At 36.8% G+C, this 22905-nt stretch overlaps 1 protein-coding gene across 43 annotated transcripts in view; it reads right to left on the minus strand.

Moving 5' to 3' along the window:
• The window catches only part of LOC122809254 (titin-like), a 3339665-nt gene that overhangs the window by 1226118 nt on the left and 2090642 nt on the right, over positions 1–22905 (minus strand). For 32 of the 43 annotated variants that reach the window (XM_044080625.1, XM_044080596.1, XM_044080613.1 and 29 more), the window contains 5 exons: positions 13116–13160; positions 12375–12410; positions 6551–6595; positions 5465–5500; positions 3991–4026 (listed from right to left, as the gene is read on the minus strand). The exons of 2 other annotated variants lie outside the window; for them this stretch is intronic. In XM_044080625.1, the coding sequence (XP_043936560.1) occupies positions 3991–4026; positions 5465–5500; positions 6551–6595; positions 12375–12410; positions 13116–13160 (198 nt within the window). The remainder of the gene's footprint in view (positions 1–3990; positions 4027–5464; positions 5501–6550; positions 6596–12374; positions 12411–13115; positions 13161–22905) is intronic. 9 more of the 43 variants (XM_044080619.1, XM_044080608.1, XM_044080590.1 and 6 more) reach the window with 6 other exon arrangements.

A 22905-nucleotide genomic window follows, 5' to 3' on the forward strand; every position in this document is an offset into this window, starting at 1 on the left:
AAGAGTGTCTTTGTTCTCTGCTTGAATTAGGCAGTCGTCCAAGTAGGGATATATTTGAATTCCTTTTTGTCTGCAAAACGCAATTACTGGAGCCAGACACTTTGTGAAGACCCTGGGCGCAGTAGATAAGCAAAAGGGTAGTGCAGAGAATTGGTAATGCATTGAGCCAGCTATGAATCTGAGGTATCTTCTACAAGCTTGTCTGATTGGAACATGCAGGTATGCCTCTTTTAGGTCCAAAGTTACGAGCCAAGCCTTCTTGCCCAGCATGGGCAGTAGCTGCTGAAGAGTCAACATCTTGAATTTTGGAACTTCCACAAATGTATTTAGTATAGACAGGTCCAGAACTGGTCTCCAGGTTTTGTCCTTCCTGGGTACTAGGAAAAGTCTGGAGTAAAATCCTTGCCCCTGCTCTTGTTGTGGTAGTTGCTGAATGGCCCTCATGTCCATGAGGGCTGTAATTTGTTTTTGTGCCTCTGCCCATTGATTGTGTGGTAGGTCTGGCATGCTCTTTGACCTTGGTAGAGTGTGAAAATGGAACCTGTAGCCTTGGGACACTATGTTCAAAACCCATTTGTCTTGGGTAACCATTTGCCAATTTGAGGAAAAAAGTGCTAGTTTTCCCCCTAAGGGGGCTGTCAAAAGAAAACTGCTTGGAACTGGTAGAGGAAAGTCGATGGGACTGTTTCCTGTAAGGCTGTGATTTGTCTTCTCCGCTTTTGGAGGTAGGAGCACCCCACTGTTTAAGCCTGTATGAGCCTTGGGGCTGATATCTGCCTCTGGGATGCCTGTATGCCTCTTTGTGGTCTGTCTGAGACTGGAAAGGACCACTTTTTAGAAGGCCAGTTCATGCTAAACCTGGCTGGCTGTACCTGTAAGAAATCCTTGACAGTCTGCATAGATTTTGCTTTATCCTCTATTTTTTTTAACACTTCTTCTGCTTTAGTACCAAAGTATCATGCTGTAATGGAGTATCTAATAATTTTGCTTTAACATGATCAGGCAAAGATTGCTCCTTAAACCAAGCATGCCTTCTGAGCACAGACCCAGTAACAGCAGCCCTGCAAGAGGGCTCTAATGAATCAAAACCACATTGCAAAGTATGTTTTCCAACTTGTTCGGCAGAATGCATTAAATCCTGTAATTCTTTATTTTCCACACAGTCAGGAATCAACATAATTTTCTGTTTAAGCAGTCCAATAACATGTTGCTGATATTTTAACATATGAAACTGGCAGTTTAAAGGCGTAATGGCCAAGGTTGCAGAAGTGTAAACCTTCTTACCCCATCTATCCACCGCCCTGGAGTCTCTATCAGAAGGGGTAGGATTTTTAGCAGTAGAATTCTTAATGCCCTTGGGCCCCTGTGAAATAGTCTCTGGATCTGCAATAGGATTTTTAAAAAGGAACTTGTGGGACTCGGGGACCCTGTAGTATCTGTCAGGTTTTCTGGGAGCAGGAGGCAGGGAATCAGAGGCCAAACTAGATTCCGAGAAAGCATCATCAACAATGTCTAGTACAGGAGGAATAGCTAAAGGAGAAGGAAATCCCAAAGCCTCTTTTTTGAATCAGAAAAATCCTGCCTTTCCAAGTGGAAATGCTCCCTTAGAGTATGTAAGGATTCCCCAAAAGAAAAATCCTCAGGAGGGGAAGCAGAGGGAATAGAGTCCTCTGCATCAGAATCCTCATAAGTACGTAAAGACAAATCCAGATCATCAGAAGAGTCGGAAAAAAAACAGAATCCTGATCAGAAGATTCATTATCAACTTCAGTCCTAGGCCTCTTAGAAGGGGGGGGGGGAGTTGGCTACCCCTGATTAGACTTATTAGATCTTCAGCCATTCTTATCATTTGCTTTTTAGGTGTAGAGGCCTGAGCATATGGCCAGGGCATCAGTTTTTTAGACATGGATCGAGATTTAGGCCTAAGTAAATTAGGAGGTGTCTGTTTAATATGCAAGTCCATTAGCCTGAATACACCCTCAGAAGCCAGTGCCTGCACAGCGGCTCCAGACCCATCCAAGGTAGAGACATCTGCGGGTTCCATAGTTGAAGCATCTCGCAGCATACCGGACTCCGAATGGGTCTCAGTAGAGGCCTGCGAATCAGAAGTAGCGGGTATCAGGGGCTGCGAAAGTGCCTTACTCAGTACTGGTGAATTGGCTTAGGAGAAGCATCGTTGGCAGTTTTGGACCTCGGCAGCCTGTATCCATCTTTATCTTTGTGTGTTTTCAGAATCCCAGTAGTCAGATGGCTAACCGACGACATTTCTGGATAATTAAACTGAGAACCGAAATATTTAGAGGTGAAAATATACAGACGACAGATAGTGTGCTGATTAAATAAAGCACAAAACCGACAGCAAAGTACGTCGTGGTAAGGGCCTAGGCAAGGAATATAGTACGAATGAAAATCTTTATGAGGTATTTGCTTTCTTCAAGTAATGCAATTATTAACTTTTACTGACATCGGTAAGGAGCAAGAAAAAGTTTCCCCAACAGGGTACTTAGCTTTAGTTGAAGACACTGGTTCTGAAACTCGAAAACGAAAATTTCAGGAGTCGGCCTACTGGCAATTGCGAACTGCTTCTGCTTCGGGCACTGCACGGCAAGAAAGACTGGGGTAATGGTGTCAGCTGCATGTTTTATATCCCTGACGACCTGACGTCATGGAAGAAGGGACAGCAACAGATGCAGGACCCAAGACTTTGTTAATCAGGCCGACTGAGGGCTACCTGCAAGCAGATAACCCAAATATAATGACTGCAACAGTGAAACACGAAGAACATCTACAATATTGTTGAACAAACACTCACTAACTCCTGAAACATTGGCAAACTAAAATCTGCCCTAGATTATTATCAGCCATGTTCAGTAATCTGCATTAAATTCTCTCAGATAAAAAGATACTGTAAGAAAATTAATGAAAACTAATTTAAATAGAATTAATTCCCATTCCCATGAACAGATTCAGGTAACAGCTATGATGATAAATTCTGAGTCAAGGCATTGTGAACTTCAGGATTAGACTATCTCATCAGAATGCAATATTCTGCCCAAGGCTTCCACATATACCAATTTGTACAATAATCACATAAAAAATAAAAAACAACAATTTCATAATTTTAAACAGCAGCATCCCGTATTGGACTCTAGCTGTTATGCACCCATGGTATATAAGCAACTTGCAGCTATTGGGTTCTCAGCTTTAAATGGTACCCAACAATACAAAGGGATATACCAATTTCATGACATTTGTGACCTCAGCTAGCTTTGTGATAACCATTCATATACATACATATTTAAACAGAATAAAAAGACATCTTCTGCATATATCTTTAGTTATATTACAGACTGAGACATACGCAATGTCCCTGAATTTAATATGACACAAGCAACAAAATGAATGCAAACAAACATCCCACCTATTTTGCCCAATAACCTACTTAAAGTGCAATGACAAGTTCCCTTTCAATCTGATTCACCCCCAAATATTCAAATCTTTCACACATACATTTTAATTTTTAGGGAACGTATACTTCCAGTGGAATGCAACTTAATCTAAGCATCCACTACACTTCCAATGAAAAGAGTCTACGTTCCTTTGAAGAAATTAATCAAGGCAGGATATTTTCACCACCCTTCTTCACTACATTAATTTTTGGGGGTTGTCTTCATCATATCCCATGCCTTCTCCATCTTGAACAAGAGTGTAATGCAACAGAAAAAACATTCTGGAAATAATTCAGTGAGTAATGCTTGTGTTTCTGCAAACCTGACATGACAGTAATGGCTCTTATCTTGTTTACAATGGGAAATTTTCCCTATATCAAAAAAAAAAAAAAAAAAAAAAAAAAAATCAACAGACATCCAAATCAGTTCCAACAATATACTGATCATGACCAAATGGATCAGAAACTTAGAAAGGAAATGGAAGGATAAATACTTAGCTCATTCCATATCATTTTGCAGTGTAATAGTAGGACTAACATACCTTTCCTTGGTCTTCCAATTTTTCGGGCTCCAATCCCTATACAGCAAAATAAACAAAGAGAAATACCTCACAGAGGACATCACTGCTCTGGAATAGACTGCCCATCCACTTAAAACAAAATGCATCCTTATACATATTAAAGCACAACTTGGAACTATGGATGAGAAACAGAAATGTTCACCTCGGACAGTCCCCTGTACTAGTAATGGACAGAGGCAGCTCCTAAATGGCTTATCGCATGCATGGGTCCCCTCAAATTATCTAAGACATAATCCCAGTTATTCTCATAACGGGTAACATATAATTATACACCATGGGACAGGTAATGCCGATCTCTATTCAATTATCAGGCATTTTCAGTAATCTGCATCACATTCTTTTATATAAAAAGATACTATAAGAAAATGAAAGAGAACCAATTGACATGCAATTATTTCACATTTCCATGAAAAGACTCATGTAACGGCTATGACAATTAACTCTGAGTTAAGGCATTGTGAAGATCAGGATTAGACTAGCTCATCAGAATGCAACGTTCTGCCCAAGACTTCTGCAAACATCAATTTGTACAATAATCACATAAAAAGAATAACAACTGTATCAATATCATAACTTTAAACAGGAGCATTCTGTACTGGACTCAAGCTGTTATGCACCCATGGTATATAAGCAGCCTGCAGCTATTGGGTTCTCAACTGTAAATACTATCTAACAACACAGAGGGATAATACCACTTTCATGACATTTGTGACCTCACCTAACTTTGTGATAACCATTCATGTACATTAAAATTTAAACACAATAAAAGTAATTTTTTTGCATATATTTTATTTAATAAAGTTATATTATATATGAGTGTGGCATACACAACACACCTGAATTAGACAGATGATCCAAATAACAACAGAAATGGAAGTACACACACCACCTATTTTGCCCAGTAGCATCATTAAAGTCCAATGAAAAGTTCCCTTTCAATCTGATTCACCCCCAAATATTCAAATCTTTCCTTCACACATTTAAATCTTCAGGGGATATATGCTTCAAGTGGAATGTAGCTTCATCTAAGCATCCACAACACTTCCAATAAAAAGACTCCGCATTCCTTTTAAGAAATTAATCAAGGTAAGATATTTTACCACCCTTCTCACTACATTAATTTTGGGAGGATGTCTTCATCATATCCCACAACCTCTCCATCTTGAAAAAGAGTGTAATGCATTAATAAAAACATTCTGAAAATAATTCAGTCAGCAATACTTCTGACTTTCTGGATACTTGGTGCAAACATGACAGCAATGGCTCTTATCTTGTTTAGATTGAAAAAATTTCCCTGTGAAAAACATACCGCTGAATCTGTAACAAAAGTATACTGATCATGACCAAATGGATCAGAAACTTAGAAAGAAACTGGAAAGATAAATACTTAACTCATTACATGTTATTTTGCAATGCAATAGCAGGGCTAACATACCTTTCCTTGGTCTTCTAATTTTTGGGGCATCATTTTCTATAAAGCAAAATAAGAAACAGTAAAAAATCATATCAGTTAATAATATTAATCATACTAATACTGCAACATCAAAAGAACAGTTTGGAGGGACAGGTATAGCTCACAGAGGATACCACTGCTCTAAAATCAGACTCCCTACTTTTATACAGTAAACTCTCGGTTAACCAGTACCCATGGGGATTGATATATTCCGGATAACTGTAGTTTCTGGTTGCTTGACAGTTACTATTAAAAACAGGCCTGACTAATACTGTACCCTATACTATTTGTTTGGTCTGACTTGCTCTTAGGATGGGTAGAGAGGGAATTTATTCCCATCTTCTTTTTTAAAACTATAAAAACATAAGGTACGTTTCTGCGGGGTAGGGGGGTGCAACACATGAAAATTGTACTTTATTTCTTCGATTTTTTTTCTGGTTCCTTGAGAGTTCTGTTTGCTTGAGTTCCGGTTAACTGAGAGTTTACTGTAAAACAAAGTTCAACACTATACATTTTAAAGCACGACTTTGAACTATGGATGGGAAATAAAAATGGTACTCCAGGACTACCTCTTGTGCTAGTAATGGACAGAGGCAGCTCCTAAATGCCTTTCCTATGTATGGCTCCCCCCAAATTATCTATGTTGTGATCCCAGTTATTCTCATTAGGGGAAATATATAATTATCAACCATGGGATAGGCAATGCCAATCGATAATCAAATTAGATGGCTTAATTCATGTGTAAAAAGGTGAACTGACTAGGCTTAAAATGGCCAACAAGGGCAGCTAGACTAGTACTTAACTATGAAGCTATTAAGGGTAACTCGCCAAATAAATCTCTACCAACAACAGATCATATCTCAGGGGTCAATAAACTGTCAAAATCAAGATTATTTTATAATAATTATTTGAAAAATCTATCAGCTCAAGTTCCAAGATCCCTAACAACCTGCCCATTTTGAAATGGGGTATTGTCTAAAGTGTAGATCATTTTATAACAATTTGAAAATCGTAACACAAATCATGTTACTTTAAATATCAAAAATAAAAATAAAATACTGCACTCACCAGTTTTTATAGTAATAACATCTGAAAAAAATGGGAAACACACATCTATAATGTTGGTTTTAAATATTGATTAAAACATGTAGAATTACTATGCACAAACACATAGTCTACAGCAATAGTATACCTAAACAAATTACAAAGTGTCAAAAATGATTTATGTAGAACGTAGCATCTATCCTCACACAGAGCAAATACATTAGAGATGCCACAGGGGGGCATAAAAATTCATCAAAGTTTACAAAAGGTGGATTAGTTATGAGTCATGCACTCTTAAATGACAACTCCCTCTCAGATGCCTTTTATGTAAATACTCCTACAACACAAGATATTTGAGACCTTTTGAAGTCAGAAATGCTTAATTCATGAATCCCTCACAACACTAGCTGGCACTGTCCTGTATTACTTCAGTAAACAGCCCAACAACCCAAATCTCCACACTCAGAAGAAACAATACTGGATTACAGCAGCACTTTTACATGCATCACTGGATCATTCATCTCAAAGGAGCATAGCTTTCACCTGCTTTGTTTAAAAATCAAGAATTATCATGGAGATGATAAAAGAGAGGCAGTAAACCTCCAGACACTGGACCCAACCCACTTTGGTTTCGTCAAGGGCAGATCATGCCTACTCAGCCTGGTGGACTTCTTTGAGAAGGTCAACAAAGCAATGGATGAGGGCACAATGGCTCACATTGCCTACCTTGACCTGGCCAAGGCATTTAACAGAATACCCTATTTGGGCGTTGTTGACAAACTCAAGGGGTTAGACACAAACTCGTATGTCACCAACACAGACAGGACCCAGGAAGTTAGAATTGGGGCATCCACCTCTACAAAGAGGCAAGTCACAAGTGGAATCCCTCAGGGATCAGTCCTTGGACTGCTGCTTTTTGGCATCTACTTCTCAGAAGTCAAGGCCAATGTCAGCAGTCTCTGGCTGATTAAATTTGCAGAAGATTGCAAATTAGGAGCTGTCATTCAATCTCACACTGGCACAAATGTTCTCCAGGAGGGCCTGACACAGCCAAACAACTGGTGTCAGAGCCATGGACTAAACCTAAATGCCAAGAAATGCATAACACTATCCTTTGGAAAGTCATCCATCCCTGGTAACTATCATATTGACAAAACACCCCTTAGAGTTGACCCAGTAGTCAGGGACTTAGGCAAACAGACTGATCGTAATCTAGCCTTAGACCTCCATGTGTCTACAGTGGTGAAGAAATCATTCTATATTGCACAACTTATAAACAAAGGTACGGCATTTAAGTCCAAGGAAGTCATTGTTCCACTGTATTCGGCATTCATCAGACCTATCATTGTGTACAATGCCCCCTTTGGTATGTACCTAACCAGGCATATCCAACAACGGGAACATCTCCAATGGTTCCTCACTAAAAATATCCCATGCAGATCGCTTCAAGACCCTATCCCTGTACTCTGTCTTCTACAGGCTTTTGAGGGGAGATCTATGCCTGGCATACAGGGCACTGTCAGACCCCACTCTGATGGACCTCCTGCATATCCACAAAAAACAGAACCAGAATTACAGATTCTAAGGATTTAAACCTTGTCTGTGATATCAACAGTTCCTGCTGGAGAGAGAGGTATGTATCGCAGACATTACCGCATCTATGGAACAGCTCCCCATCCATCTGAAGCAGTTTCTCCCTAACCCAATTCAAGTGCAACTTGGACAACTGGATGGGAAACCGGAAATACATCCTTGGTTTGGCACCTCTCTCTCTAATGGACACAGGTAACCAGTAAATGGTTCATCTCCCAAACCCCTGCTTACACTTATCAAGTATATCAGAACTTGTCAGAGATTTGGGATGCATGGCTAGGCTTAAAAAGGCCCTTGTGGTCGTTAGCCTAGTAAACAGCTATGAATGCATGAGCAAAGTAAAAAATAATGGGGGTATTAAAGACCCAAAATCAAAGACAACTTTTAATTATTATTCTAACTTACTTACAAAGACAGTAAAACCAAACATTTTTCATCAACATGCATTTTCCATGCAATAAGAATGAAACTCTAATGCATTACTGACTACAATCTTTAGTGACCTACCAACAAATCAAATATTTTATGACGGACATGACAAAAATCTAAGACAAAATTACAGATCTTCTGCAAAGACAAAGTTGAGAGTTACGCAGCAAGGCTACCTTTAGTTCTCTGATGGCAAAAAAATGAAATGAAACGGTTCAAACATCCTGTTAGAGGGCCCCCAGTGCAACAGAATGTGCAATAGGGGAAGGAGGGCATCTCTTCACTGTTACTGATGGAGAATATTCAATGTTAAAATCCAGCGTGGTAGTATGAATATATTGTGAATGAAAAAAATATGGACGACACCAACCTGAAGGTGAGATGTACCATATAAAATTAAAGGGAAATTGAAGTGCAACAAAGGCAATCCATGAGTAATGCAACTGCCAACAGCAGCAGCAGACTTGTGCAAATGCAGAAAATGCAAAGCATTAAAAAAACATTCGCTAAGTATTCGGAGGTAATGGACACAAGCAGCCCAATGGAGCTTTAGCAAAGGTGGGAAACGCCAAACTACCAAGACCAAGACAAAGACACTAGGTTAATAAACACTGATTATATTAGCCAAGAAAACAGTGAAAAGTAGAGTAGTCCACAATAGAGGCAATGATAACTAGCGCTTTCTTCCACCTTTATTTTTCGTGAACTTCTTCAGAAAAAGACAACAAGCCCCCTCATGCTTGCGTCTTATATAAAATACATACAGGATATGATGTCATTAGTTAATTTTTTCATTAAACAATATAAATTGCTTTTTAAAAATATATAATCCACTTGATGTCATAAGTGTGGTTATCACATTACTGTATATAATATATAATTTCTTCTTTTGTTGTGAACAACCAAATTTTTGTTGTGTTCCCAACATGATAATAAAATAATGAAAGAAGTACTATACTTTTTTTCAATAATTTTGAATAAAAACGTCATCATGTGCATCAAAACAGTGATTGTGAAAACATTCTACAATCAACAGATTTTATAAAAATTCAATGCAATTTAGTATAACTACTAAAACAATATCTTAATCCATAAAGTCATCATAAAATGTATTTCATCATATAACAAATAAAAATCATTGTTGAAACGGCACAAAAATAATGTTGTTGATTGCCGCAAATCAACAAAGAATATTTCCTTTTATTATCTAAAATATGTCTTGTATATGAAATCTCCCTAAGTTACGAGAATGCAATCTCCCTAACTTCAGTGTATGCAGATGCACCTGTGTGTGCACTCTCTCTCGCTCTAATAATTAGTGCGATCTCTAACCTATGTGGGTGCACATACACAGAAGGGCACGATCGTCCGTGTGTGTGAGCGTGTAGCCATACTTGCACCCACTCTTACTCTCAACTGTGTGTTCTGATCTTGTGAACCCCATGTGCCTGCTCCCACTCACCTTCTCACTAACTCTCTTGCACACACACACACCCAAAAACCCACACACACGCACGTGTGTGTGCATGCGACACTCACAACTAGCACCTCTCCCTTGGTACGTGCTAGTGGTGTGCGTGTGCCCATTGGGCTGTGCGTGTCCATGATCGACTATTCTTGAGCCTCATGGTGACTGGAACAAATGCACACAAACCCACAAACATACACACACACACACACTGAAATGCCAAACACTCAAACACTCAATCACACGCACACACACGCAAATGCACACACACATGCACACCCCCCCCACACACACACACACGTGTGCACACAACAACATACTCCCCCCAACCACAAGTCACAAATGTATGGACTACACTGTGGTGCCCCACAATGAACTCACTGCACATGCAGATGTCCAATGATTCACTAGAATGGCCATCATGGATATGCACAGCCCAATGGGCACACGGACACCACTAGCACGAACCAAGGGAGAGGTGCTAGTTGTGAGTGTCGCATGCACACACACGCGCGTGTGTGTGGGTTTTATGATGACTTTATGGATTAAGATATTGTTTTAGTAGTTATACTAAATTGCATTGAATTTTTATAAAATCTGTTGATTGTAGAATGTTTTCACAATCACTGTTTTGATGCACATGATGACGTTTTTATTCAAAATTATTGAAAAAAAGTATAGTACTTCTTTCATTATTTTATTATCATGTTGGGAACACAACAAAAATTTGGTTGTTCACAACAAAAGAAGAAATTATATATTATATACAGTAATGTGATAACCACACTTATGACATCAAGTGGATTATATATTTTTAAAAAACAATTTATATTGTTTAATGAAAAAATTAACTAATGACATCATATCCTGTATGTATTTTATATAAGACGCAAGCATGAGGGGGCTTGTTGTCTTTTTCTGAAGAAGTTCACGAAAAATAAAGGTGGAAGAAAGCGCTAGTTATCATTGCCTCTATTGTGGACTACTCTACTTTTCACTGTTTTCTTGGCTAATATAATCAGTTTTTCGGTTTAGTCCGAAGTTTTTTGTGTGTAGGTTAATAAACACCAAATTACCAAGACCAAGACAAAGACACTAGGTTAATAAACACCACTCAAGATTAATTAAATGTAAATGCTATATTTACTTCTATAACGGACAGACAGTGGGTACCAGCGGTAAAAGACACTGAGTGTGACATGCCCTGATATGTCACGCAGTGTCAGCAGTTCAAAATACAATATACTTGAACAGGAACTCCGGAACTCCTTCAACACTGCGAACTGAAATCTGCCCTAGAGTATAATTAGGCATTTTCAGTAATCTGCATTACAGTCTCTTAGATAAAAAGATACTGCATGGAAATTAATGAGAACTATTTTACATGCAATTAATTCACATTTCCATGAACAGACTCGGGTAATGGCTATGACAAACTCTGAGTCAAGGCATTGTGAACTTCAGGATTAGACTATCTCATCAGAATACAATATTCTACCCAAGGCGTCCGCATATACCAATTTGTACAATAATCACATAAAAAAAAAAAACTAACAATATCATAATTTTAAACAGCAGCATTCTGTATTGGACTCTGGCTGTTATGCACCCATGGTATATAAGCAAAGCTTTAAATGGTACCTAACAATACAGAGGGATATACCACTTTCGTGACATTTGTGACCTCAGCTAGTTTTGTGATAACCATTCATATACATTAACATTTAAACATAATAAAAATACATCTTCTGCATATATCTTTATGTCCCTGAATTTAATATAGATGATACAAGTAACAAAATAAATGCAAATGTACACTCAACCTATTTTGCCCAGTAGCATTCTTAAAATGTAATGAAAAGTTCCCTGTTAATCCGACTTGCCCCCCCAAATATTCAAATCTTTCCCACACACATTTAAATCTTCAGGGGAATATATGCTTCCAATAGAATACAACTTAGTCTAAGCATCAACTAGACTTCCAACTAAAAAGATTCAACATTCCTTTTAAGAAATTAATCAAGACAAGACGTTTTCACCACCCTTCTCATGACATTAATTTTTTGAGGATCATTTCATCATATGCCATGCCTTCTCCATCTTGAACAAGAGTGTTATCCATTAGAAAAGACCTTATGGAATTAATTCAGTTAGTAATTCTCCTGAGTTTCTGCAAACATGACAGCAGTGGCTCTTACCCTGTTTACATTGGGAACATTTCCCTGTAAAAGACATCCAAATCTGTTTCAACAGTATACTGCTCATGACCAAATGGATCAGAAACTTAAAATGGAACTGGAAGGAGAAGTACTTCGCTCATTACATGTCATTTTCAATGCAATAGTAGGACTAACATACCTTTCCTTGGTCTTCCAATTTTTTGGGCTTCATTTTCTATAAAGCAAAATAAACAATAGCAAACATCAGATCAATTAATAATAATAATATTAATAGTGCAACATCTACAGAACAGTTTGGAGGGACAAGTATATCTCAGAGAAGATACTGCTGCTCTGGAACAGACTCCGCATCTACACAAAAGAAATTGTATCCTTATACATATTAAAGCACAACTGGAAACTAAAGATAGGAAACAGAAATGTTACCGCAGGACAGCTCCCTGTACTAGTAATGGACAGAGGCAGCTCCTAAATGTTTTATCCCATGTACGGCTCCCCTCAAATTATCTAAGGTAAAATCTCAGTTATTCTCATTAGGGGTAATATATAATAATAGACCATGGGACATGTAATAGCAATCACTATCCGAATGAGATGGAGTCATTCATGCATAAAAAGGGAATCTGGCAAGGCTTACAATGGCCCACAAGGGCAGCTAGCCTAGTACTTACCTATGAACCAAGTAACTCCTCAAATAAATCTGTACCAACAACAGATCATATACCAAGATCCCTAAACTGTCAAAATCAGGATCATTTTATAATAATTACTTTAAAAAATCTATCAGTCCACATTCCAAGATCCCTATCAACATGCGCATTTTGAACAGGGGTAGTCTATGGTGTAGATCATTTGAAAAATCATAACACAAATCAATTTACATTAAATAGAAACAATATAACAAAAATACTGCACTCACCAGACTTGATCAGAATAGCAGCTGGAAAAAAATATACGGGAAATTCTGCTCAATCATGTTGGTTTTAAATATTTATTAAATATATAAAATTAAAATACAGTAACACAGAATTTACACCAATAGCATACCTCAACAAATAATGTCAAAAACTGATATTTATGTAGAACATGGGATCTAATCTCACATACAGCAAATACATTAGTGATGCCAAGAAGGGCACAAAAAATCATCACAGTTTACAAAAGGTGGATTAGTTATGAATAATGCACTCTTAAATGGCAACTTCCTCTTACTTATGTAAGTACCCCTATTATCTTACTTATGTAAGTACCCCTATAAATCTCCCTCCAATTGCTTGGTGGCACTGTCCTGCATTATTTCAGTAAACACCCCTACAACCCGAACTCCAGGCTTCCAAGATGGCTGCTCACAGAGTAACAGTTCTATCTCTCCAAGTGTGAAAAAAGAAACTCGGCAAAGAATTCAAGTGGACCTGGACTTCTGGGTAAATTTCAGTAACTGGCTAGTAAGTGCACTGCCTGGGTGCCAGGAAAAAAAGAAATACAGAGGACCTCAAGGAAAATCAGCTACAAAAGGCAAGGAAAAAAATACTAACCGAGAAGAATACTACAGCTATTTAGTAAAAAGCAGTGCAAGTTCCAGACATAACTTCCAGTAACCTACAGGAGAGGAAAGGATAAGGCAACTACACACAGACCTGACTAAAATAAATGAAGCACTGATGGAGTATATTAAGTCAAACAACAAAAGGGTAGAAAAAAATTATAAAAGTTTTAAACAAATATTCAGATAAGGTGATAAAACTGTAAAACTCAGAGGCTGAAATGAAGAAAAGGCTGACTGAATATGAGATTACACAAAAAGAGAAGTGTCAAAAAATAATAGAATTAGAGGACATAGCACATGGGGATATCCTTAAGATTTTTTGCTGTACCAAAGAAGCTGAAAGGAACAGACTGTATTAATTTTTATCAAAGCACAAATAAGCAAATGGACTTGTACTCCACAACATGAATTGTTAACTGAAAGGGCACATTGTGTGTATGCTCCAAACCCGGCTATGAGAAACCAACCTAGACCTTTAATATAGAAGATGGTTCTTAGTAGCAGAAGGAGTTGATACCGAGAAAACTGTGGCAGAAGGACAAAGTACTGAAATGGAACACAGCAGAGTGTTTGAGGAGAATGACTACTTATTTGAACACCAGGCAGAAGAGGAGTACATTTATTCCATTATTCAGAGAATGTCGAGAAGCAGGAGTGAGATTCAAACTGCTGTACCCAAACATCTTCAAAATATTTTTCCCTGGAGGAACAAAATCATTTTTGATGAAGTATATGCTAAGGAAAAATACAAAGTTTATCCAACAAAATGCAAGCTGTGAAACAGGAGATTCTAATTCTTGCTATTCTGGTAATAAAGAACACAGAAGGACTATGCCAGTGATAACTTTTCCAATTTTTCAATGGAAAATGCTTCAGAGAGGGGGAAAAAAGCACAAGTGTTGACTAGAAGAATCAAGAGTATGTTGTAACTGAAGCAGAGACAGGGCTTGATGAAGACGAAGAGGAAAAGAACAAGAGACTACAGAAATATTGGACATTCTTGGACTTTGTTAAACTTATAGGGGGATATAAAGCATTATTGTCCTACTTCATGTTATGAATGTTTGGAGAATAAAATCAGCAACTTGTTAACTGACAAGTATAGGATTATAAGGCAATAATTATGTTTGTGAAACATGACAGAACAAGAAAATCTGGAAAAATTTGACTCTGTTAAACTTGTAGGGGACTCTAAAGCATACGCCCTACTTCATGTCATTAATTTTGAAAAAATACACCAGAGAGGAGAAGAGGAAGGATGTATATAACTTTAAGTAAAACATTTATTTCCTAATACTATTAGTTTAATAGTGCAAGGTTTTATTTGCATTTTATAAAGTTATTTTTCAGTTACTTTTATGTATAATGGTGATCCTAATATAAATAGGGGCTCCTGTTAATTTTTTCTGCTTTTCCCTTTCTCCCCTTTCTCTTTTTCTCCTTGTTCAGTTTTAGAAACAGAGGCATTACAATGTACAAAAAATCTGGTTAAAACAGTAAAACAATAGAAACGGTAGTGTGCTTTTTCTCATTCTTACTTAGGGGAATGACCAGGTTAAGGTTTAATCCTGTAATAAGTTTTAAGAGACAGCAAGTAATGAAAAAAGAATATGGAAAATTATAAAGCTTTTTTCTAGTTAATAAAGCTATGCTTGGCAGTTTTGTGACTGGTTTTCATGCCTCTAGCACACAACCTGATAAAGAGAAATGGCTTGGAGGAAATTTTTTTCTGAAAGCATTCAACTATTTTCCCAGCTGAGAGAGCTATAAAGATAAGACAAACCCAGACAGCACTTAAGTCTGTACCATGTGTCTTAGCATGGATAACCTTTCTATTAAGTTATCTTAAAGCTGTGTGTGTGGCTGAGAGTTTGGAACATTTGTTGCTATTAGGAGGGTAAAACTTTAATATCTGAAAAGCTACACAGTTTTGTGTGTTGTTATTAAGTTAATACATTTTAGGGGATATGGGGGGTTGTATTTTTGTTTGAGGATTTCCGTTAAAATAGCAAGTCCTGTAACATGTGACATAGGCTCAAATGGAGATGACTAAGAAACAACTGTATAAAAGATTAACTTGCCAAACAGTACATGCATGCAACACAAAAGCTGGAACTAGACATTTAACAAAAAAGCTGTTATACATATAATTTGGGAACAATATTTTTTCAAGAATATGAAGCTTTCTGTAATGTCTATAAACGTGAATGGTCTCAAAGATACATACAAAAAAGAAAGAGTAGAGAACTATATTAAAATGTAGAGTGCAAATACCTACATTACAGAAGACACACTTGTAAAGACCTGAACAAGTCAAATTGACAAAGAAAGGTTTTCAAGATGTTAACTCAACAGAAAAACGGGAGCAAAGGAATATAGAACTACTTATATTAATTGCAAAATCAGCTCCAATAGTGATAGAAGAGGACAAAAAATACAATAAGAGTAGATTTGTAGTACTAATGGGCAAATGGCAAGGGAGGAAGATTACACTGGCATGTATCTGTATTCCATCTGAAACTGGTAAAATGGTGCGCAAGAAAATTCTGGGAGAAATACTCAGCTTTCAGCAAGGAATATTACTTATAGGTAGCGACAGGGTATTTGATTTTCAACAGTGAAGATATGTCTGAGGGCCAAGAAGGGAAAATCTAAGAAAACAGGGTATATTTTTAAAGAAAGTTAGAAAATAGTTGGCATGGAAGATGTGAATTCGGTAGTAGGAGTTCAGACTGAATTTATAAATTATTCCCCAAGATACAAAAACTGGGCTAGGCTACAAAGAATTTATATTTCACAGGAACACATGCATTTAATTGAAGGTCTTGACACACACGCAAAATTTCAGATCATGATCCAATAATAACTAAAATAAAAATAAAAACACAAGGTAATGATATAAAAATGAGACACTGGCGCTTTCCCACCTACCTGTTGAAAAGAGACTAATTTAAAAAATGGGTACTAGAAATTATTCAGGGGATAATAGAGAAAAATAGAAATTTCTTCTGAAATATATAGCTAGGGAATAAGACAAAATTAAAGTGGAGTTTAAAAACAGGGTGGAAATATTAGAAAGGGAGATATGGTTAAGAAGCAACAAAAATTAATGCAAAACTTTTGTACTTATTAGGAAGCAAAAACCTCAATATCTGAAGATGTATATAGTTTTCTGGGTTATTAAGTTAATAGGTTTTAGGTAGGTTTTGGGGGTGTTTCTTCAGTTTGAGTGCTTTGAAAAAACAAAGTTATGCCAGATTTGGCATAGGCTCAATGGATATGACAAGACACAACTGTATAAAAGACCAACCTGCCAAAGAGTATATGCATGTAGCATAAAAGTTGGAACTAGACATTTAACAAAAAAACAGTTGTACATAAAATATGGTAATACTAACTGGTTACACTTCAAAGCATCTAAAACTCATAACATCTAAATTCAAAACACTGAGTCCACATCTAAAACCCAAAACATCTAAAACTCATAACATCGAATTTCAAAACATTGAAAATGTATAATATGGAATAGTCTATCCTGAAACATGTAAATATCATAGTATAACCTGTTATTCTTTTGATGTCAGTATAAGATGTTGTAGTTTTTATTTATATAGTGTAGGAATTTATACTATTTACATACTATTTGCCACATTCAGTATGTGGTTTTTAGGCCATACAGGTAAATGATATAGACATTATGTGTACATTCTTTATGGTGATCGCAATACAGTTGGGTTAGAAAATTAACTTTTTCCCACTGTAGTGCAATCTAGGAGTATGTATATTTAATTTGGGGGGGTGCAAGAGGGGGCTTGCCTCTTGCACAAATGTAGTAAAAAGTGTGTTTGTTAGTTTGCTGTTGTTACAGGTGGAGGGGATGTTATTTTCATCTGATTTGTAGTGTTCAATATTGTGATGCAAAGTTTCAATGTTATGAGATTCGATGCTATGCGTTTTAGATGTTGTTGACTCAATGTTTTGAATTTAGATGTTATGAAGTGTAACCTAATAACTATATAAGAAGATGATGTTTTCTGCAATATCTTTCAATCTGAATGGTCTAACAAATAAACATAAAAAAAAGAAAGAATAGTGAACTATATTAAAAATGTAGAGTACAAGCAGGTATGTTACAGAAGACATGCCTGGAAAGAAATGAACATGTGAAATTGATAAAGAAAGGTTTTTAGGATGATTATTTTGTGGAATATCTTGGGCAAAGGAAAAGAAGAGTACTTGTATTAATTGCAAGAGGAGCTCCAATAGTGGTAAAAAGATAATAATGGAAGACATATAGTACTAAGGGGCTACTGGCATGGGAGGAGGATTACACTGGCATGCACTTACATTCCACCTAAAACTGCTATAATGGAGCTTAAGAAAATTCTGGCGGAAATAATCAGCTTTCAGAAAAGAATATTAGTTAGATGTGGAGACTGGAATTTAGTTTGTCTGGGGGGGGCGCAGAAGGGAAAATACATAAAACGACAGTAGATTTTTTGAAGAAATTTATGAAAATGTTTGGCATGGAAGATGTGAATTCATTACAAGGAGTTTGGAGTGAATTTACATACTATTCTCCAGGATATACAAAACTGGGCTAGGTTAGACAGAATTTACATCTCACAGGAAGATGTGCATTTAAATGAAGGTTTTGACATGCACCCAATAACTACTGCAGATCATGCACTAATAATAACTAAAACAAAAACGCAAAGAAATGAAATAAAGATGAGACGCTAGTGCTTTCCCATCTGTCTGTTGAAAAGAGAGAAATTTAAGGAATGGGTTTTGAGATTAATTCAGGAGCTAGTAGAAAAGATAAGAAATTTCTTCTGAAAATTTAGCTAGGTAGTGGGATAAAATTAAAGAGACGTTTAAAACTAGGGTGGAAGTAAAGGAAAGGGAGATATGGTTAAGAAGTAACAAAAACTATTTAGAGAGACTGACAACTGTTAAAGCATTGCAAAATAGAGGGAATCTCTCAGAACCGGAAAAAGAACAACTGCAGGTTGCTAAACAGAAAATAAGATATTACCTCAATAATATGCACGAGTTTAGAAAGGTAGTTTTTTGATAATTCTACAGCACGAAATCTGTTAGCACAACGACTCAGGCAACAGAAAGTGGAAAAGCCTTCACCAAGCTGAGGGAGCTTATAACAAGGAAGCTAAGAGAGCCTGTAGAATACGGTTGTCAAACATGCAGCCTGCCACACTTCTATATGTGGCACGCAGCACATATGCTGGTCCAGTCTTACAGTCAGCCTACCTTACATTTTATTAATCTGGCCTTTCGTCTTTTAAGATTATCTTTTATATCTTTGTATTACTGTGCTTTTCTAAAGAATCAAATGGCCCTCTGCCTTGTTACATCAAACGTATTAAACATGTTTTAAACAATGGCGGTTTAATCACTTCAAGTCTGTACTGTAAAGGTATTAAACGTGATGTGGTAGGCTCTCGCTTTACCTGTACTTTGAGCACTAGTCTTGCTTTGTCTCTAGAGTCAGTCGGAGCATTATGTCTATCTAAAATGTGTGTGTACATATATATATATATACATATATATATATATATATATATATATATATACACATACATACATATATATATATATATATATATAGGTCTAGGACTCTTGCACGAATGCACTTTTTACCAAATCGCGAATGGGCGGGCATACTTACACGAAAATGCTTTTTTCACCGAAGCAGAATTTTCGCGTAAGTATGCCTTTTGTGCTGGTTGTACTATGGTGCGGATAAGGGAAAATTCCCATTTCTCCACTGTAGTGCGATCTTGGAGTGAGATTATTAAAGTAGGGGGTGTGTGGGGGTGCAGGGGGGCTTGCCCCCTGTGTAAAAGTAGATTTAATGTTTTTTTTTTTTTTTTTTTGGTAACACACTTTAGCGAAAGCGCTTTCGTTGAAGTGTGTTCGGTGATAGTGGATTCGGAAAGCTGAACTTATATATATATATATATATATATATATATATAAGTACACACGCAGACACACACACACATACACTGAATCCCCTCATTATGTTTTCAAAGACAAGAACAGTTAATGAAAAAACATTGTGTGGTGCAGGAAAAGTGGAAAATATTGTACATTTTTGTTAAAGTGAGTAAAGCCAACTTGTTTAAATTGTAACCAAAATATAGCTGTGTCGAAAGAATATAACATTCGGAGGCATTAAAGAAGTACGTATGCTTCGTAGTATGATGAATAAAGTGGAAAGTTGCATTAAGAAAACATTAGGGAGTGAGAACAGTCACTCAAAAAAAAGCAGTTAGTGTTTAAATGTGTTCATCAAGCCAGTGATGATGTAGTTCATGCAAGTTATAGGATTGCACAAAAAGTAGCTGTCATCGAAGCCTTTTTTGCAGGGGAACTTTAAATAAAGAAATGTATGTTGGTGGCCGTTGAAGTTATTTGCCCTGAAAAATATCAAGCATTTGCAAACATAACCATTTCAAGAAATAGAGCTGCAGACAGAATTAATGAATTATCAGAAAATCTTAAGTCAACTCAAAGAAAAAGCTGCTAAATTTGTAGCATTTACTGTAGCAATTGATGAAAGTACAGATATAAGTGACACAGCACAACTTGCACTTTATATATGTGGTGTACATGAAAATATGCAGGTTACAATATTAAGCTTGATTAGGAGTATATATGAAGGATCAGAGGTGAAAACTAAAGTGGGTGGGGTTCTCTCTGATAACTTCTGCTTGGGGAGAGGAACCAGGCAGGGTTGTCCACTTTCCCCTTTGTTTGCACTACATTTAGAACCACTGGCAAAGAAAATAAGGGACTCAGAAATTCAAGAATATAACTTGGATGGTAGACAGGAAAAGCTGGATCTATATGCAGATGATATTATTTTATACATGTCAAAAACAGAAAGGGACGTTACACTGCTGTGGAACATTATAAGGCAGTTTCAAATCTTCTCAGGATACAAAACTAATGAAGCTAAAACAAAGGCAACAATGGTAAATTATGTACCCACATACAAATTGGTCCAACAATATCCATATTTATGAGGACATAATAAAATGAAGTATTTAGGAGTATGGATTAGACATGACTCTGTTATGGCAGCTAAGGATATGTGGGAAGCGACTAAACAGAAGACAATACAGAAATTGAGAAAATGGAAGCTTTGTTATATGCATATGGATAATACAATACAAGCAATTGAAATGTTTTCAGTCCCTTTAGTCTTATACACACGTCAGGCATAGTTTTATCAACTAAAGAAGCAGTGGATAACAATTAAAAAAAAGAGTTGAAGGATTTTATCTGGGAGGGGAAGACAGCAAGGGTCAGGTTGGATAAGCTGATTCTTCCAATAGAACAAGGCAGACTAGGATTACCCAATTTGAAGGGGTATTTTAGAACAACACAATTAAGGATCTTATACTTAGCACAAGCAGAAAACTATAATTCAAAGTGGAAAGGCATGATGATGATACAGGGGGGAATCTCGAGGAATAAGGAGAAACTGGGATTTTGGATGCAGACTCTTAAGGAAAACAACAAAAATCATATATAGTATTATAGTCATAAAACAACAGAGTATTCTAAGAAGTAAACCAGCATGAGAATGGAGAAGAGAGATTCTGGCAATAGGGAAGACTGTGGTTAGAGATACAAATCATAGGCAAAGGGGGGGGGGCTGGAATTTATTGGAGAAAACTAGCGAAGGAACCAAGGTATTGGGAGCAAATAACAAAAAAAGGGAAAGGTAATAGAAAGAAAGAGGCCAATAATTTATTTGGACTGCAGTTTACAGACTGCCTTCCATATCCAGGACTGGTATCAGAGTACAGGCAAAGAGAAAGAAATGGGGGGGGGGTCCTAAATGAAAGATCAGCACTGGTAGAGTTTTTAACAGAATCTAGAACAGAAGCTGCCTTTAAAAAGGAATAATTAGTAGAGCATATAAAATATTGTATGACAATTATAACAATCAATCAGAGGAGCTTAAAATGGATTGGGAAGAGATACTAGATAAGCGATTCACAAAGAGACAATGGGGGATATATGTATATCTTCCAAATATGCAACAAAGTCTAGAAGATTTAGGATCTTTGCCTGGAAGTGTTTACATGGGTATATTTATACTCCAAGTAGACTCCAAAGAATTTTTCCACAGGTGAATACCAAATGTTGTAGGTGTGACGGGCAAGAAAGAGGTGACCGGGAACATAGTTTTTGGGAGAATAATGAGCTGGCAGACTTTAGGGATTCCCTGTGGACTACACTCTTGGAGATGCTGCGTGAGTGGAATGGATTGACTGGAGAGACGATTTTTTGAGCTATGATACAGAATCGGTATTATCTAGACAGAGTAAAGCCCTGCAAGTCTAATTATGGTGGCAGCCAAAAAAGCAATTACTAGAAAACGGAAATCAAAGTCTAGACCAACTTTACTAGAAGTAGTGAATATATTAACAAAGATAACACAACTGGAATTGAGATATTTAGAAAAGGGAAGGAGCAAACTACATACGAAAAAATGAGAATTGTGTGAGCAATATATGCAGAGAAGGAACAAGGATTAACAGGCAGGATTTGAATGAGCCATATAACGCTTAACTGACAAGGATTGGATAGATTATAAGTGATCTATGTTTGCAACTACAGCTGTTTCAATGGTGTCTGTGATGTACAATATTTGCAAATAAAGTGGTATTAGTGTTCCTTTTTCATTTATAGAAATGTAAGATTGCCTACGTCAAATGTGATAACTTAATAAAGATACAAGCAGATCCAACAACACACCACTATGACAAACGCTAGCAGTAGAAAGCAGAACAACATAAACCAAATAGATAACTGCTAGCAAAACAAGGCTGAGTCTCAATCCAAACAAAGTAAACGAAGTACCAAACTGCTACAATATCCACAAGAATGTAGAAAAAACGGAGGCTTGATGTAAAAATCCAAACAGGCTTTATTCAACAAGGTAAGCGCTTTCACCTGGGAGACCAGGCTTCCTCAGACCTTAAACAGAGCATAGAGAAACTATGGAGTATTTAAACAAAAAAAGGCGCCAAAAACTCTCAGCTCTTAAACAGATATACACCATACATATAAAACTTCACCAAAAACCTCTAAAAGACTTCAAAAATTTTAAATAACATCTTAT

This window comes from Protopterus annectens, chromosome 8.part0, assembly GCF_019279795.1.
Source record: "Protopterus annectens isolate FY-2018-M chromosome 8.part0, PAN1.0, whole genome shotgun sequence".
NCBI classification, from domain to species: domain Eukaryota; kingdom Metazoa; phylum Chordata; order Ceratodontiformes; family Protopteridae; genus Protopterus; species Protopterus annectens.